General features: G+C 37.4%; 1 protein-coding gene across 1 annotated transcript in view; it reads right to left on the bottom strand.

Annotated features, from left to right (window-relative positions):
* Nucleotides 1-9,988: 9,988 nt before the first annotated feature.
* The window catches only part of LOC139131730 (low affinity immunoglobulin epsilon Fc receptor-like), a 123,261-nt gene continuing 114,724 nt past the window's right edge, over nt 9,989-18,525 (bottom strand). The window contains exon 5 of the mRNA XM_070697933.1: nt 9,989-10,101. Coding sequence (XP_070554034.1) covers nt 10,018-10,101 — 84 coding nt within the window. The 3' untranslated portion in view covers nt 9,989-10,017. The remainder of the gene's footprint in view (nt 10,102-18,525) is intronic.

Raw genomic sequence — 18,525 nt, forward strand, 5'->3', positions numbered from 1 at the left:
TTTGGGCTTCTGCAGTTACTGGGCGCACTCCCTCAAGACGACAACCTTATTTTCTCTCTGCAAGCTTTGTTTTATGATAAAAGTGTATTAAAGACATGGACTATATGAACCTAATTGCAGAGATTTACAGATCATCGTCCACTTCTGGAATTCCATCAGTAAATTCAACGTTATCTTGACCGATTTTTGCGATATTGAAATATTTGAGATCATAGAGAGAAACGGGGAGGGTAAAGTAAAGTTGCTGGTGCAAATCAATTAGACGGGAGTGGTAAGAATGAATGTGTGACGGTGGTTGGAAATTATATTTGACTTGTCTGAAACTTTCTAAATGCTAAAATAAGAAAGGATAGCATGCTGATGGGTGATCTGAATAAATAAAATTCAACAACCGAACACGCAAACTCAAAATACCAGATGAATATTATTTGCTTTTTAGCCAATTTCTGATTTTTTTGACAGAAATCTAATATAATTGCGTTAATTGGATTGCATGGTTTACACGATAGCCCAGCGGCGGTCTTAGCAGGATGACACGCACAATTTGTTAATGCTTTCAAGACAGTGTCATCGTCATTTGTCTGAGTAACTACAAAACACGCAAATTGTACATCGTGTATTTGGCTTACCCAAATCATTATTGGAAACGATTTTGCATTGCTCAGTCATTTCAGAAAAGCTAATCAATGTACGACAAACGATAAAGAATGTGAGCAAACGACAATTTCTGAATTCAGATTTACAACTCAATCGATGATGTTGTGGCTCTTCTATGATATCGGCCGTTGCATATCGTGAAATTACGTCGTAGCGGGACTTTGCCCTTACGTTTTTCTTGTTCGTTCAAATTGATACAAAGGAACGAATTTATGAAAAACTGTGCCACACCAGTATGTTAAGTATATATAAAAAGCAAAACGATTACACCAAATTTTCCTAATTTTACAAAATATGTTTTTCTTTCAAGTTGAAAGTGACAATATTCTCCAGGATGATCACAACTTATTTAAAAAGGTTGCAATTTATTACTGAGAGGCAGCTGAGTAATGTGTGTGCCACACTGATGAGATAATTTGAAAACAACATTTTAACCAAATTAGTCGATAAACAGTTATTTTGGCAGGGTTTCTCACTGCAAATATAAAACATTGCTTCAAGTTTCACAATGATTAATCATAACCTTAGTGATTTGGTCGAAAGTTGACCAATCACATATCGATAGAGAAAGCGGTGTCATATCTTAAATATTATGTAAAGTTTTTACAAGCTATTTGAACCAAACAGTAACGAAAATGCTTTGTTTTCATGTAGTGTGTTGAGATAAAAGTCATCACTGTTTTTTCAATGAGCCAATATTGACAAGATTATCGATAGTCTTTGTTACTGCGGAGGTGACTGGAAATGGGACACCTAATTAGCAAATTACCCAGCTGTATTGCTGGCCATATAGTGAATTCACTTGGTAATTAGCGAGCTACTTTGTTAACTTGTCAGCGATATCGTTTTACATTTCAGTCAGCTGCAGACACTTTGTGCATGTAGGGGGTATGTTGCCATAAAGCTTATCTGGGTTTGAGTAATTCAGTATAGGGGTGGCTGCTTGTTGCTTCATGGGATTCAAAATGAATAAAGATAATTATGATATTCGTGTTGATACAATAAACTACAGTACTAAATAAAGATACAATAAACTACAGTACTAAATAAAGTAGTGGTGTCATTTACTGCTCTCAGAATGTCAATAAAATCCCTTTTTGTTCGTGTCGATTTCATGTGATGTAAATGAGTGGTTTCTTCCAAATAGTGCAGATAGTGCCCTTCTCAGTGGGGTTTAGTCTTGTGGAGACTCTTTGTCTGGCGTCATCGTGGTTTCAGTTTACACCCAAACAGTAAACGAGTTTTTAAAGTTAGGTCCAGGAGAAGTGATCATTTCGGCCAATACATGTATTAAACTTTAAACTGTAGAGACACTGCGACTTTTGAGGCTACTTAATTGTTGATTAAGCCAACTTGATGCAGTCAGAAATTCTGTTTGTACAAATGAAAAACCAGCTCTACCAAGGGTTATAAATGAGAGTTTATGATTGGCACCCTGTGGTGAAGATTGAGATAACATTACCATGCACTGGTCCATGCACAAAGTCTTATTCAGACAACTTTTTTGTCCTATCTGTACCTTAATCAAAGGAAACACTGGTGTCACTGTAATTTATCGTCTGCAGACCAAACACAAATTTTCTTGTATATATTTTGACCTTATCACAGTGTCTTGTTAGTTATATGAAGATCAGTGCAGTTGTTTTCAATTTCCCCAGACACACTGTCTGCACGGGACACATTGTTTTGCCTGATCATCGGCATCTGAAGTTTTGCTGCCAAAAAGTCATATCCAATCATTGGCCATTCTATTTGGAAGGAACCACTCATTCATAACACAACACTTGCAGTTCATGAATATGATGGAGATTTTGAAATCCAGGAAATTACATCAAATGAAGCTTGATGAAATATCTATATTGAGTGGTTTACTTTGGCTCCACTGTACGATATTATTCCAGATATTATTATTATCTTTATTCATTTTGAATCCCATGAAGCAACAAGCAGCCACCCCTATACTGAATTATTCAAACCCAAATAAACTTTATGGCAACATACCCCTGCTTGCACAAATTGTCTGCAGCTGACTGAAATAAGAAACGATATCGCTGACAGGTTAACAAAGTCGCTTGCTAATTACAAAGAGAAACAGCGATATGCCTTGCAATACAGCTGGGTAATTTGCAAATTAGGGGTCCCATTTCCAGTCGCCACTACTGTAAGTGTGTCAAACTTCGACCTCCCTAAACCTCCATGAAAAGCTAGAGGACTAATGGCATATTTCATCACCTCACAACGTCATAGCGAAAAGCATAAACGCACTCTTGATGAGACAAAATTCCATCCAAGCTGTCTTTTTAGCTCACGTGTTCACACACGAGTTGATGTCATAGCGATGTCTATCTGTCTTTCCATGTGTGTGTCTCTGTGTGTCTGTGTGTGTCTGTCTGTCTTTCTGTTTACATGATAACTCAAAAACGCCTGAACAGATTCAAGTCAGATTTGGTATTTTGGTTAGTGTGGCTTGCATATTAATGAAAAGTATGCCATATCATTTTTTTCATATAATGGTTTCCCTACAGTAAGGACAGTGTCGACATTTATCAAGAACTGCTGCACAAAATTTCATAAAACTTTTCACAGATGACAATCTCAGACCATTAGGATTATACTGTGAGTGTCATGTAAATTATCTGCTCCTTAGCATATTTAATGAACTTTTTCATGTGGTGACATAACTCTGAAATTTCTTCACCAAATTTGATGATACATGCAACAAATATTGATGAGATATATAGCTAATTGTACTGAGAAGCATTGGGCAGTGTCATATTAATAAATAGCTCATTTGCATATTTCATGAAGTTTTGTAATTAATCATATAACTCCTAAATAAATGCACCAAATTTGATCAAATCTACTGAAGATATTGATCTGACAGATATCTAATCGTGGTGTAAAGCATTAAGTAGTGTGGAGTAAATTAAGGGTTCATTTGCATAATTAATGAACTTTGTATTTAGGTATAATACTCTGAAATTATAGCACCAAATTCGCTGAAAGCTGCTACAGACATTGATGTGATAAACATCCAATTGTACTGAGAAGCATTGGGCAGTGTCAAGTTAATAATAGCTCATTTGCATATTTTATGAAGTTTTGTAATTAGTCATATAACTCCGAAATATATGCACCAAATGTGATGAAATCTACTACAGACACTTATCCGACAGATATCTGACAGTGTTGTAAAGCATTTAGTAGTGTAAAGTTTCTTATGGGTTCATTTACATATTTAATTAACTTTGTTATTGGGTATTTAACTCGGGAATAAGGCTACAAAATTTGGTGAAACCTGCTACAGATATTGATCTGTTAAATATCTAATTGTGCTATGAAACATTGAGCAGTGTCAAGATAATTAAGGGTTCATTTGCATATTTATTGAACTTTATAATTAGTGATATTACTCCAAAATAAGAGCATTAAATTTGATGAAACGTGCTACATATGTTGATCTGATAGATCTAATGGTACTGAGAAGCATTGGGCAGTGTCAAGTTAATAAATAGTTCATTTGCATATTTTATGAAGTTTTATAATTAGTCATATAACTCCGAAAAAATGCACCAAATTTGATTGAATCTGCTGCAGATACTGATCCGACAGATATCTGACTGTGTTGTAAAGCATTTAGTAGTGTGAAGTTGATTAAGGGTTAATTTACAAAATTAATGAACTTTGTAATAGGGTACATAACTCTGAAATTACCACACCCGATTTGGTGAAACTTGCTACAGATATTGATCTGATGAATATCTTATTGTGCTATGAAACATTGAGCAGTGTCAAGTTAATTAAGGGTTCATTTGCATATTTAATGAACTTTGTAATTAGTGATATTACTCCAAAATTACAAGATTAAATTTGATGAAACGTGCTACCTATGTTGATCTGATAGATATCGTATTGTGCCATGAAGCATTGAGCAGTGTCAAGTTAATAAACAGCTCATTTGCATATTAAATAAAGTTTTGTAATTAGCGATTTAACTCTGAGAGTACACTGCGAAAGTTGATGAAACCTGCTACATATAATGATATAACAGATATCTGATTGTTCTGTGAAGTATACTACTATTAATGAACTTGTTGTAAAACACGTGAGCACATTTAGTTCACATCGGGTTTATTTTTGTCAAAAAAGCCAAACTCCGCTTCGTTTGCTCTCTTCGACAATGTACCGATCGCGTGTTACTTGGTGATGTGTTAATTGAAAGAAATACAGGCGAAAGTTTTCATTAGATATTGGATAACATTACCGAAGCGGAATTAGTATGTTGCACTGTTAGCCATTACAATAATCAATTATTGTCACGTCATCGAAAAACCGTTATGGATTCACGCAATCATCGTGGTGGATAGTGGCCTAAAGCGTGTCATTGTAGGTTTTTTATACCTTCATAAGCTGACAGTCTGGGAGGGTCGCTGTCAGTCAGCTATGTATTCTTCACAAGACAGGCAAGCGTGTGCATGGTGCTATATATCGACCGACAACTGTTTAACAGATATCAAATAAACAGAAATGGGCTCAATATTTTCATCTGAGTCGGACGTATAGGGGCAATATAACGAATTGAGCATGAAGCAAACGATGATATTTAAAGTTTGCTGTTGTATTCGTGGAGTGGCGGTCCCGAAAGGATCGGTACCGTTGGATAAGGGGTAACGGTGAGAAATACAATTCCCTAAAATCGATTCTTAAATCAGTAAGGGAATGAGAGGAAGTCAAGGAATCTAGGTGTAAATTACACGAAACCAACTCGAATGTCGCAGAAAGTATACACATCTCGCCAGATTTTTGCGTACTAATTTTGAAATGAACATAGTCCATTCATGCTGTAAACATTTTACAAGGAAAAGCGGCTGTTCTACAATGGAGGAAACAGCCAGTATAGGGACGCCCAGGAAAAAGTAAGCTTTTAGACAACAAAGTCAAATAATATTTTGCATATTTAACTTACGTGTTATTATCGGCTACCGTTGATGATTGATGTAACGAATGCATATAACTACGTATAATAAAATTGAAAACCTAATACAGATACTAAATTCGCGAGATTTTTTTGATTCATCGTCTCAGTTTAACCTGTCATTTGCTGCATTTGATAAAAGTTACCTTCGATGTGCTTACATCCGGTCACTTCAAAGTGTTGCCAAGCAAAGGGCTTCTTTCAATGTTTTTGAACAAAGATTCACAGATATAGAGAGGCACACTACCATGGAAAAATTAAACACAGTCTCTAAGCTGGACATATAGAGTTAAATCAAGCTTTTGTTTTCAGAGATATAAGACTGTAACCGACAAAAATATGTTCAGGGTTGCACTGTTTTGCTTTAGACTGTCAAGCCATGTACCATGTATCGAGCAACGCCGATGGAAATGATTGATATTACCAAGATTGGAAGATTTTGTGAAGTATGTAACGGTGGTTAAGTTGAGGATGAGTGCCATATGTCTTTAGTCTGCCCATGGAGATTTGAGAAAAAAATCTTTCCCGCAGTATTTCTGACCCTCTAATCATGCACAAATTGTGGCAACTTAAAGCCTCGGAAAACGAATATTAATTACAACAATTTAGCGTAATGGAAAAAATGTTTAACATAGCTTCCTTTAAGAAGTGCGTTAAGATGTGTGTTACAAATAGTGAATCAGATCTTGTATTTAAAGGCTTATGCCATTATATATACTTCACTTATTGATTCACTGATTCATCATTGATTCACTGATTCATTCATTAATTCATTCATCCATTGGATTCGATGACGTCACTCTCTAAAGAAAAACCACATGCAGCGTTTATTGGCGGTAGCGAAGTGCAACCATTGAAGAACACGAACGTCATTTTGCCAACGAGACTAACTATTGTGCCGACGCTCAAGCACTCGATAAAACCACCGATGAAGTTCTATATGAAAAAAAATACGAACCATCTCTAAAGAGGTATAAAAATGCAACAAGTGAATTGGATAAAATGGAATACAAACTGACCTTGTGAGCAGAACAAAGAAAACAGACGTTCGGGTAAGACCCTTCGTCAGCACTGAGAGCAGTTATGACATTATAAATATGGACGATGAATGAATGTACCGAAACGTATTTCTTCTCATGACAAGTGATTTTATTTCCCACTGATGGGTTTGAAAGAAGTGTTATATTTGTGTCTCTGACTCCCGCAGATAAAAACATCTCTTCTTCTCGCAGGAAATGTTTCGGTGTGTTCTAGTTTTTTGCGTGTTCTGTCCAAGGCTTTAAGCGTTATAATCGTCACTGACTTTCCTGAAGATTCATAGTCCCGCTTTAACTTACAGGGTCTAAAAAACTTGCAAGACGTTTTAACAACACGTACAGATATATTGATGACCTGATTAGTCTAGACAATCCAGACATATCAAATTACTTACATCATATTTATCCTGATGAGTTGGAAATCAAAGAAACAACTAAGGGTAAGAACTCAGCTTCATATCTTGATCTGTTCCTACAAGTGAAGGGGCTATACACACTAAGTTGTATGACAAAAGAGATGGTTTCGATTTTGAAATCATAAATTATCCCCACTTGTCAAGTAATATTCCGTCTGCACCTGCTTATGGTGTGTATACGTCTCAACTTCTCAGATATTGTAGAGATGATTCCTACGCTGATTTTCAAATGAGACACAGCTTATTAGTATCAAAACTACTGAGACAGGGATACCATCCAAAAGATTGGTGAGGACTTTCAAAGAGTTAAACGGTCGATATGATGACATTGTGGCCAAATATGACACCTCGGTCACTCAAATGATTAGCGACAGCATTCCCGGCTTTGACTTATTACAGTGATTCATATACTGTATCACTTCATACAATATTTAGACAATTTTTGGACCAATCCTGACGGGTGTAGCATGCTAGCAGGGTACGCTTACCCATTCCGGACACCTGGTACCACCACTAACTATCAGTGGTTCAGGATGGTCCTACTTAAATTTGTAAATCTCAAATGTCCCATGGACATGGTAATGTATTACCTTGAATGAAAATGATTATAGGACCAGTTTAATGTCATAGTACAGAGCGCGAAATCCGAAGAGGGCAGCCTTATTTTCCACTTAGACTTTGGAATTCCAAAGTTTAAACTTCTCACTTCAAAGCTGGGTGGCCCTCTACAATCATCGCTACAAAGCTCTGTATTAGTGCTTTGAGTATGGGAGCCCAAGGGCGCCTTACTGATCACAAAACGTCACGTTGTTCTAGCTATAGCGTGTCAGAAGATGAAAGAACTGGCACCCTTAAAAGAGTACACGCAGGGAAGGATATTCGCTTTGAAAAATAGTGTCTTCGTTAGCTTCATTAACCATATCCCCGGAGCTCTAACGGTCCCTCATTTATTACTCAAAAGCAAATGACTGAGGTAAGCATGTACGGTGTTCACGTGCAGTTTCACACTCAGTGTGAAAGCTAAACGCACTTCTGGCACGCAACAAGTCCCCGGATTTTCGTCATTAAACTCGACCATATCATGACGTTTTATCTTTCACAATGGAATTGTGCTTACGTACAACCATTGTGATATCTTCTAGTGAGCAAATCCATAGTTCATGATCTATATTACCTGTAAATAGACGATAGCTGCAATCTTTGCGAATGTTTTCATTGTTTTCGTTCATGCTCTTTTTCTTCCCCCTACAGTTTGTTGAAATATTAAGTACTAGCCTTCCCAATATGACGCACCGTGTAGAGCATGCGTTGGTTTTAGTAAAAAGTGAATTCTCGTCCTGAATTTCTATCAGTTTTTAACGATACCATTCGACATAACACCCACAAAGACTATGTTTACCAGTCAAATATTACGTATTTTGACATGATGTAAGGCGTATAACTCGACACTGCATATCATAGATAGAACAGACGCAGTATTAAGTATAGACAATGTAATTTTTGAAACCAGTGTTTCGGAATGTAATTCATGGCAAACAAAAACACACAAATTTTCCTTCTCATTTCTACAGAGCGCTTACGTTTGGATTTCCAAAGTGACCAATCCTGCAGTTTGTCTCTATGCTCAATATAAGACCAAGCAAATATTGACACAGGGCAGATAGCCTGAGATAGCAATCACTTCATTGTCTGAATTTGGAAAGAGAGAGTGATGCACGGACCCTGCCTGAAGACGGGTCATAATAATCAAAACTGGTTTTGATGTTTTGAATATGTTGACGACCAACGCATTACCGAAACGTGTTTATCATCATATGATATGACAGTGCGACCCGATAAGGTACAAATATAAGGTATACTGTGGTCAAAAAGCATTAAACAGTCAAATCACAAAAGAAGAGATTCACGTGACAAAATATGTAAATAAGCAGAATGAGAAATGAGAACATAGAACATGTCTGACAATATGTTGACAATTATGATATTTATTGCATGCAAATATGTATAATGAAACGGGACTGTCATCATTAATGCATTACTTAATTTAACTGTTCTGGCCGCTCGTATCTTATGTACACTTTCTTCTCTAGAGGGCGTCCTACGCAGATATGGAAAATCGAAGTACAGCACACGAAACATCTGCTGACACTAAAACGAGTCACGTTTGAGGTAGTTGAATTCTAATCTTGTTTCCATGGTACGATGGAAACCTGACAAAGACCCTAACAGCCGCATGTCGAAGAAGGAAAGTTAATGATCATGTAAGCGTTGTAGAGAAATCGTCATCGAATAATTCAAGAAGGTTAGGATGAATAGGGATTATTCGTCTTGTTCGGTTTCTGTTCATTCGCCGTCAAAACAGTTACATGTCCAGCCGGGTTCCATACCAGCAAATTCCGTTCAGCCGCAAATTATCAAAACAAAAATGCAAACACTTTACTGCAAGTTGTTGCTCGACAGAATTTTAAATATAGATGCGACAAAATTGCCTCGGCACTTAAACAATATTAATTTATTTTAAAAGTAAGGCATTTAAACAACTACTAGGGGACCTGTGCCTTGGCATTATTAGTAAAGAGTGACATCATTTCTTGAGAATTTCAGGCATATACCGCTGCTTATGTTCGATTTCACATGATAGTCACTGAAGTCACACTATCTGAAACATACATCCGACGTTGGGGATCTGAAATAATAGCACACTGCCGGTCACATTATCCTGCTCGAGTTGTATCAGTTTCCTGATAATGCGGCCAGGACTGAGACTACGTGTGGTGTTGCCATACTTGTGAAAATCGCATGGTTTTGTAATTACCATTTATGCGACTTAACACCAGCATGGCCTGGGCCTGTGCCAGTGATACCAGTGGCAGCGGTGGTATCGGCGTTTGTAGCACATGAAACGACGTCGCCATGCACATTTGCCATCATTTCAGCGTCCATTTCTGAGCATCTCATCACAATCCTCGTTTCTGTAGTTGTCAGGCTGACGACAATACCATCTTCTGAAATTGTACTTTAGTAAAACAAAACTGTCTAACCCAATGAAAACTGAGTTTTGTATCGTTATGCATGATACGATTTGTTTCAATCTTACTTTTCCTTAAGTTGTCTTCCATGTATATTTTTAGCAACACATTAGAGGATGGAGACTAAAAGAAGTCGATACCTTAATATTGCTTATATTTCTAGTCTTTCTCTATTACGACTGTTCTGTGACGTTGAGGTTGTTGGGTTATTCGCCTATGTCATCACATAGCATCCATCTCAGACTCTCAAATAAATTGTGTATGTAATATTTTAAAGGTACATGTAGAATGCGTTTCAGGGACAGATACCGGGAATGTCAAATTTTTACAATTCTTTCTAATCTACCATTATGGGGCTCATTTCAAAGCTCTTGGAGTAAGAAAGTTTTTAACATCTTAGTTTCCTAAAACCGACAAAATTAATTTCTCATAGAGTCAAAATAGGGATTGTGGACATTTTGAATTTCAAATATCCGTAAATGTTACTGAGTAATTTGTTTCTCTAGTACCAAATGTTGTTCGGTGACCCCAGATTTTTATTCTTGATTTGGTAAGAGAATGCTTGAAAGGTTCAAGCAAAGGTTCAAGTCTTTCACTTTTGAGGCGCATACTGCCTTAATTCTGTTCTCTCATCCGAATTCCAACTCCAAACCTTGAGAGATACTAATAACAGTTCTAAGGCGTGTACGAAGCATTAGTGTAATGATTTGTCACGCTGCATTCAATGACGAAACTATGTTGAACATCAACAAATAATTCATGAGAGATCGTTTAACTTGAGAAGTAATATTTTGAAAGTAATATATTGAAAGTGAGTGCTCTTACCAGAGATCGATCAGTCCATCTGAAATGTCCCTCCCGACATCTGTCATTTAACCCGATCCACAAGTTTCCATAGCGACGTGCGTAAGCTGATTTCAAAAATAACGGTTTTGGAAAATAGTTTAAGCAATGATCGGCTGAGAATCATCTCTTCTTTCAAAGATAATGCGTAATGCTTTATTATAATATCGATTCATATTACTGCTATTAAGTAGGTTCAAATCACACTAAAATGTTTCACATTCTCACTTAATGTTTACAAGGTACTGTAAAAACAACATAGAAAATAAGTCTGTTTTTGTTCACCTACTTTCCTGTCCCTACGTCTCTTCGTCCATGTCTCTATTCGTTCAATCCGTTTTCCATAGAATATGATCGCACAATTTGAAAGCAGATTACAAACGTTTTCGAACAAAGAATCGAGCACCAAAGCAGAATCTTATGTCTGTTAAATCTTCCTCAACTGTGTAACTGTTCCTCTTAACTTTGGCAAGAAGAACCATTTATCAGAATTGTTATTGTTTTCAATGGCCTCACCTACGACAATGCGGTTCTAGTAGTAGTTGTGGATGCTGACGAGATTACCGCGGTATCTTCTACAAACCCGATATGCTTGATACCAGTTGTAGTGGCAAGTAAACACCCTGTAACACTTCCTGTGATAACAGGCCAATCGTCTGTGAGCACTGGAAGAAAAGAAAAAAAAGCACTGACCACTGACTACGACTGTATTGTGACTAGCAATAAAGTACTGCATAGTCTTAATATCCGTTCACTATGCACGTGCATGTCCGTTTGCAACAGGACTGTCCAATTCTTAATGAAGCAAGGTCAAAGCTTTTTTACATGTTCAAAAATTGGTTCAACAACCAATACTTTTTCAGTTTCACTGTAATTCAAAAGTACAACGGTTGCAACATGTTGAAGTGTTAAGATGATGTGCTTCATTTTAAAAGTTAGGCGTCAGATTATGGTAACTCAATACATCTGATAACATTACCTTCTTCACATATCGAAATAATAAGTATTTATAGATAAGTATTTGCTGTCAATACATGTTTGTAAAGAGTAGGCTATTTCATAGCGAAAAATCAGATGTCTTCGAAGTTTTGGTCTTTTATCGGATATTGCCGTAGTTGCAGAGAAAGTCTGTCTTATAATACAGTATATCATTTTCTGCTATTCATTATCTGCTTTGAAACGGTATCCTTTATTTTAGTGACAAGTCTTCAGCCTTAAGGGATGGTGGATTTGTTTGGGTCACCCTATTTTTAATTTTTATGATGGGGTACCACGTTTTTTGAAATGTCCATTGGAGGGGGAGTGTGTAAGTGTGTCTTTGGTCGTAAGATAACAGCCCATTAAACTGAAAGATCCGTCGCTCGAGGGCACTCTCTACGCCCTCCATTCTGGAGAGCGCCCTCGAGCGACAGATCTTTCTGCCCAACAGACCATAATCTCGTAAAACACATCGTACCAGCTTCGAATTGCGCTCTATAAGTGATAATAAGTGATACATATCTGGAATAACTCGAACAAAGTTGACGAAACTTGCGGTGTACATTGAAGACAATGTGATATAACACTGATGGTAATTAAACCAACCGATTACTAATTTGAATTTCAACGAACTTTTTTAATTATGGATATATATGTGGATCGACTTGCCCAAAGTTGATGAAACTTGCAACCTACATTAACGATACTATAATATAACATCATTGAAGGTCCTAAAGTATTTTCACAACAGCTAATTACTAATAGGCATATGTAACGAAGTTTCCCAATTAAGGATATATATTTGGATTGACTCAGTGAAAACCATTTATTGTCAAAAGATACTACTGTCCTGTAATACCAAGCTTTACGTACAAATGACAAAGACAGACTTTCTGTGAACAAAGCATGGGTTCACTTACACTGAACGTGATAACTGTTCGCAGTCTAAGTACCCACTTCAGGTAGTATGCGCCTGTAAAGTAAAATACTTATGACCTTTGCTCAAACTATCCTTAAGGAATCTTTCAACCATTCTCTTTCAAAATCAAGAAAAAAATCAGGGGCCACCGTGCAAATTTTGGTACTAGAGGAACAGATAACCCGAGATTTACCAATAGTTAAAATTCAAAATGGCCGCCATCCCTGTATTAACGCAAGGAGAAAAATAAAATTTTGCAATTTCGAAAAAACTAAGCCGGCGAAAAGTTTTCTTACATCAATGGCTTTAAAATGAACACCAACAAGTGGTATATCAGAAAAGAATTGTAAAAGTTTGAGAGTACGAATATCTGTCCTCTCGGCGTGTTCTACCTTAAAGGTATACTGTCACCTGTTCCAATTTTGCTACAGTTACCATGGAAAGAGAAAATCTAACCAATCACAGATTTTAAGCGGGTGGCCGCTTTTTAAAAACAGTGCCCTCACACGGGCATTTTGAATACCAAGGAACGCCCCTTTGACCATATATGGGCATATTTAGATTACAGGTGACTGTATACCTTAAGGGTGATCGAGTCACTTGCTACGTCATCATAGCTGCAAACAATAGAACGCGCACTCTACGACGCGCGCGTCCACTGTACGGGACCGTGCTCACTGTAAAAATTACACCGTGGTTTTGATGGAAACCTATCTTCATACAACTTATTGTCAGAGCTTTTAGCATGAAAGCGGACGTTGTTAGTGATGATTGAATGATCATTATATTATCTTCGAGTTGTAAGTTTTAAATGTTTGAATGTCGATATATTTAAAAAGTATTTAAAAATCCCAACAAATAATTTGAAAAGAACACATTTCTCATCAAATTGTGATTTTTCCCATTTCACATATGGGGAGGGGGTGATGTTAAGCGATGTAGCATTGTAAATAGGCTGGTGATCCCATATTTATTTGATGCATATAATATGCAATATCTGAACAATAATTTATGTGAAAGTAAACAAAATTGTTGGATTGGAAATCTAAATTATTCTATAAGGCGTGGTCATTACTTTTAAGTTTGCAACAGCTTTAACTGTTGTTTTGGAAGGCCTGAGAAGTGATAATTTAAATTCTTATGCACATTTTCAGCAGAAAAATAGCTAAAACTTTCATTTATTATTCAATGTGGTTCACATGTAAATAAAACAAGTGTAGCATTTCAAGAAACGAACTGAAAGTAAATATATCGGGTTGGGCAACGCTTACGGGAGATTCATAATTTCTGTCATTCGAATGGGATAAAGTGGGTGTATTTCAAGTCCTCCTAGCTGTCAAATTAGTCTGGTGACATACTGATTTTTGTCGTTATCTCATCCTCACATATAAGTCTTACTGCTGTTAGAGAAGAATAACGAAAATTGGTGGTAACAAATTTAGTGGTTCAATCACCCTTGTGTTTACTACGGTTTTCTCTGCATTAGTGATTGGCATCAATATAGGCACAATAGTTCTTGACATCTAGTTATATGTGAAGTGTATGACATGTACATTCACGGCTCAATAAAATACTGTAGTAACACAAAATTTTTCCTATGCTGAAATTCTTACGCCTGCAACTGACATGTCGAAAAGTACACCAAGAATAGCCAGTTTAAATCTGAGGTTATCACTGAGTGTCATCGCGTTATTCTTACTCCCTTGGAAGAAGTGGGGTAGCCACTTTTTGATTTAAACGCAGAAAATAATTCACCGTCATCCATGTAGGAAAAGCTGATCAGTCTACGTACATCGAAATTGTTTCCTGAAAAGCAAGAAGGAGCTAAAATTTGCTGTCTGCCGACGCTGTTTGAAAAATGTATATATATTTCACCCTAGTACAACATATTAAGCCGTCACAACTCCGCGATTAACCATGTCAAATGGCCACATGTCACATTGAATGCATTTTCGGAAAAAAACGTTGACCATTGCAAAACTTTGAAATGTTCTAACACATTCCCCTAGAGAAGCATAACTCAAAAATATATGCTTACCATCTTTCACGACCTCAATGGCTTCTTCATCGACGTCTTCACTGCTCTCCTCCGTCTCATCGTCGGCTGTGCTCATTTCATGTGTATCTGTCTCTTCTTCCTCATCAATTTCTTGCTCTGCAGTTTCGTCTTGGTCAGCGCTTTCTTCCTCCAATTCTTCGTCCTCAACGCTGCGTTCGTCCAGGTCGCTTTCATTGAATTCCTCCATGTCGTCTTCTTCAAAACTTCTCTCTTCCAAATCATCTTCTGAGTCTTCGAATTCTGCCTCAGACGCGATGTCAGGTGTCTCTTCAACGGCAGATGTTTCGTCGATGGTAGCCTCTGCTTTGGGTGCGGAGGCAGCAAAGCATGCTGATAGTACAGCTAGTACTAACAACGTTGTGATAACAACCCCTCTCCTGTAATGTATAATGATATCGAAAACATTCCTACAGACTCATATAGAGATACTTCGAGCATTTATCTCGTTTATACATGTACAGAACAATGGCTTCTTTTTCTCGAGAATAGCATGTGAATGAAAATGGATGTAAGTTTACGTGTCCACCACTTTGTACATTATTAATGATGTCTTTTCCATGAAAGGTAACCTTACCCGAAAAAAAATCAATCGCTGGACCAAATTCTGATATCCGTTATTCCGAAAACGAGCGATGGCTGTGAGTTACTGGATACCACAGCGACTAGTCTACAGACGAGTGAAATAGTGATTTTGCTTTTGCTTTTGACACTTACTCATTTAAGGTAGAATGCGCATGATAAGTGAAATACTTTAACGTTTGCTCAAACCTTCCTGAATGAAACGATGGAAACGTTTACCAATCGTCTTCCTTATCTTTGTGTTTATGGGGAAATTACAATACATTCAAATAACTAAGACTGTGAAAACTTTATATTCTCCTACAACAATAAAACTAGATCCCACAAGCAATAGACTGGAAAAGAGTAGGAAAGATTTGACAGTTCGAATATCTGTCCATGGGGCGCATTCTACCTTGAAGTGAAAAGAAAACATGTTAATATCACGGCAGCCTGTTTCGTCACATAGGGTTTTGCAGCGAGTGGAATTACAATCCAATGCACGCACACTTTGTGGCAAAATCGAAGTTAATGAAAGTTACAACGGATTCAGTAAAAAAGATATTTTAACAGGTATACTTACATTGTTCTGGAGGTAATGCAAAGAAGCCCGGAATGTTTTACACCGTACTTCAAAAGAACAGTGTCGGACGAGAGTCTGTACAGGGCGAATATCCCAAACTTTTATAGGTCATTGATGTTGTCATTAAATTAATATGCAAATATTTTGGGCTCCTGCATGCACCCGCGGAAGACGACAACCCTATTTTCTTCTGCAAGCTTTGTTTTATGATAAAAGTGTATTAAAGACATGGACTATCTGAACCTTAATTGGAGAGATTTACATATCATCGTCCTCTTCTTAAATTCCATCGGTAAATTCAACGTTATCGACCACTTTTGCAATATTGGAATATTTGAAATCGTAGAGAGAAACTGGAAGAACAAAGTATCATGACATTGAGGGTGCACATTCATTAAAGGTGGTTTGCATAAATGTATGGTTGCAAATTGTATTTTGCTTTGCAAATCAATTAGACGGGAGTGGTAAGGATGAATGTGTGACGGTGGTTGAAAATTATATTTGACTTGTCTGAAACTTTCTAAATGCTAAAATAAGAAAGGATAGCATGCTTGTCGATGATCTGAATAAATAAAATTCAACAACCAAACACGCAAACTGGCAATACCACATTAATGATAATTGTTTTTAGCCAATTTCTGATTTCTTTTACAGAAATCTAATGTAATTGAATTAGTTAGATTGCATGGTTTACATGATAGCCCTCCGGCGGTCTTAGCAGGACGACACGCACATTTTGAAATGCTTTCAAAGCAGTGTCATCGTCAATTGCCTGAGTAACCACAAGAAGCTCCGTGACAATCTCGAGGACTAACGGCATATTCTTTCATCACTTCACAAGGTCATCGCGAAAAGCATGAACGCACTCTTGATGAGCTAAAAATCAATCCAAGCTGTTTTTTTATTTTTGTCAGAAAACCCAACCCCACTTCGTTTGCTCTCTTTGACAAGGTACCGATCGCGTGTTACTTGGGAATACTATCATTATGTTGATGTGTTACTTGAAAGTAAATACAGGCGAAAGTTTTAATTGGATATTACGTAGCATCACCTAAGCGGAATTAGTATGTTGCAATGTTAGCCATTACAATAATCGATTATTGTCAGGTCATCGAAAAACCGTTTTGGGTTCACGCAATCGTCGTTGTTCCGTCTTTCTGGTGTTGGATAGTGGCCTAAAGCGTGCCACAGTAGGGTTTTTAGAATGTCATTAGCCGAGAGTCCGGGGGAGGGGGGGTCACTGTAGTCAGCTATAAATATATAGATATAGCGAACGCATATAACTATGTAGAGTTAAACTGAAAACCTAACACAGATACTAATTTAGTGAGAACGTTTTGTTTCATTGTACCGATTGAACCTGCCATTTGCTGCATTCGATAACGTTTACCTTAGATTTGCTTACGTCCGGTCAGTTCAAAGTGTTGCCAATGAAAGTGCTCTTCCAATATTTTAAACAAATATTCATACATATACAGACGCATACTGCCATGAAAAAATTAAAGACAGTCTGTAAGCTAAACAAGTATAATTGAACTTAGCTTTTGCTTACAGAGATACTAGTCTGTAATTGACAATAATAAGTTCACGATTGCAATGTGTTGCTTTAGACTGTCAAGTCGTGTACCATGTACCAAGCAACACTGATGGAAATGAGTGAATTTCACCAAGATTGGAAAGAGTTTGTGAAGTATGTAAGGGTGGTTAAGTTGAGGATGAGTGCCATATGTCTTTAGTCTGCCATTGAGATTTGAGGAAAAAATCCTCCCCGCAATAGTTATTGAAAAGGAGTATCTAGTAAAACATTTTAGGGCATAGTTAGCCTTCCAAAAATGGGAAAATTTTGTTAAGGCCAAAAAAAAAAAAAAAAATGAAATGTTTCTGGTCAGCGCGCGCGTCACTTGAACAACAGCGCGTCACCCTTTTTTTTTCCTGGTTTGTGGCCGGCGGCTGTGGCAACTACATACTGATTACTATAACATCAAACCAAAACGGCTGAAGAGAAAGAGAAAATTCTTTGGGCACATGATCAGTGACTGCATGAACAATTTAAATGTTACTATATTGATAAAACTGTAAAACTCAGTGTTCTCCCCAGACCATAGCGGTCCCGCTACGCTTTCGCCTCTCCCCGTACGCTTTGATTCTCCCCGTTCCGCTTTCAAATAGTCCCGCCATCCTTTAGTTCACACGCTTTGCGTAGCTACCAGCTGATGCATGCATTGTCTACACATTAGCGCTCACTGCAACTTTCAATCTGGTGGAAGGTGTGAAGTATGGTATGCATCAGATAAGTTGTCCGTAAGTGTTGAGAGGAACGTTAAAACAATAGAAGAATCGGCTGGGTCGTTCACAAATTTTCATTCCAGATCGACTATTACGACCAACAAGACCAACTCATCGCGGACAAGTGTTCACAGAGGTAGGCGGTGTAGCACTAGCAGGGCCTTTGATCACATTCCCATGCTTTG

Source organism: Ptychodera flava, chromosome 4 (genome assembly GCF_041260155.1).
Source record: "Ptychodera flava strain L36383 chromosome 4, AS_Pfla_20210202, whole genome shotgun sequence".
Taxonomy (NCBI): domain Eukaryota; kingdom Metazoa; phylum Hemichordata; class Enteropneusta; family Ptychoderidae; genus Ptychodera; species Ptychodera flava.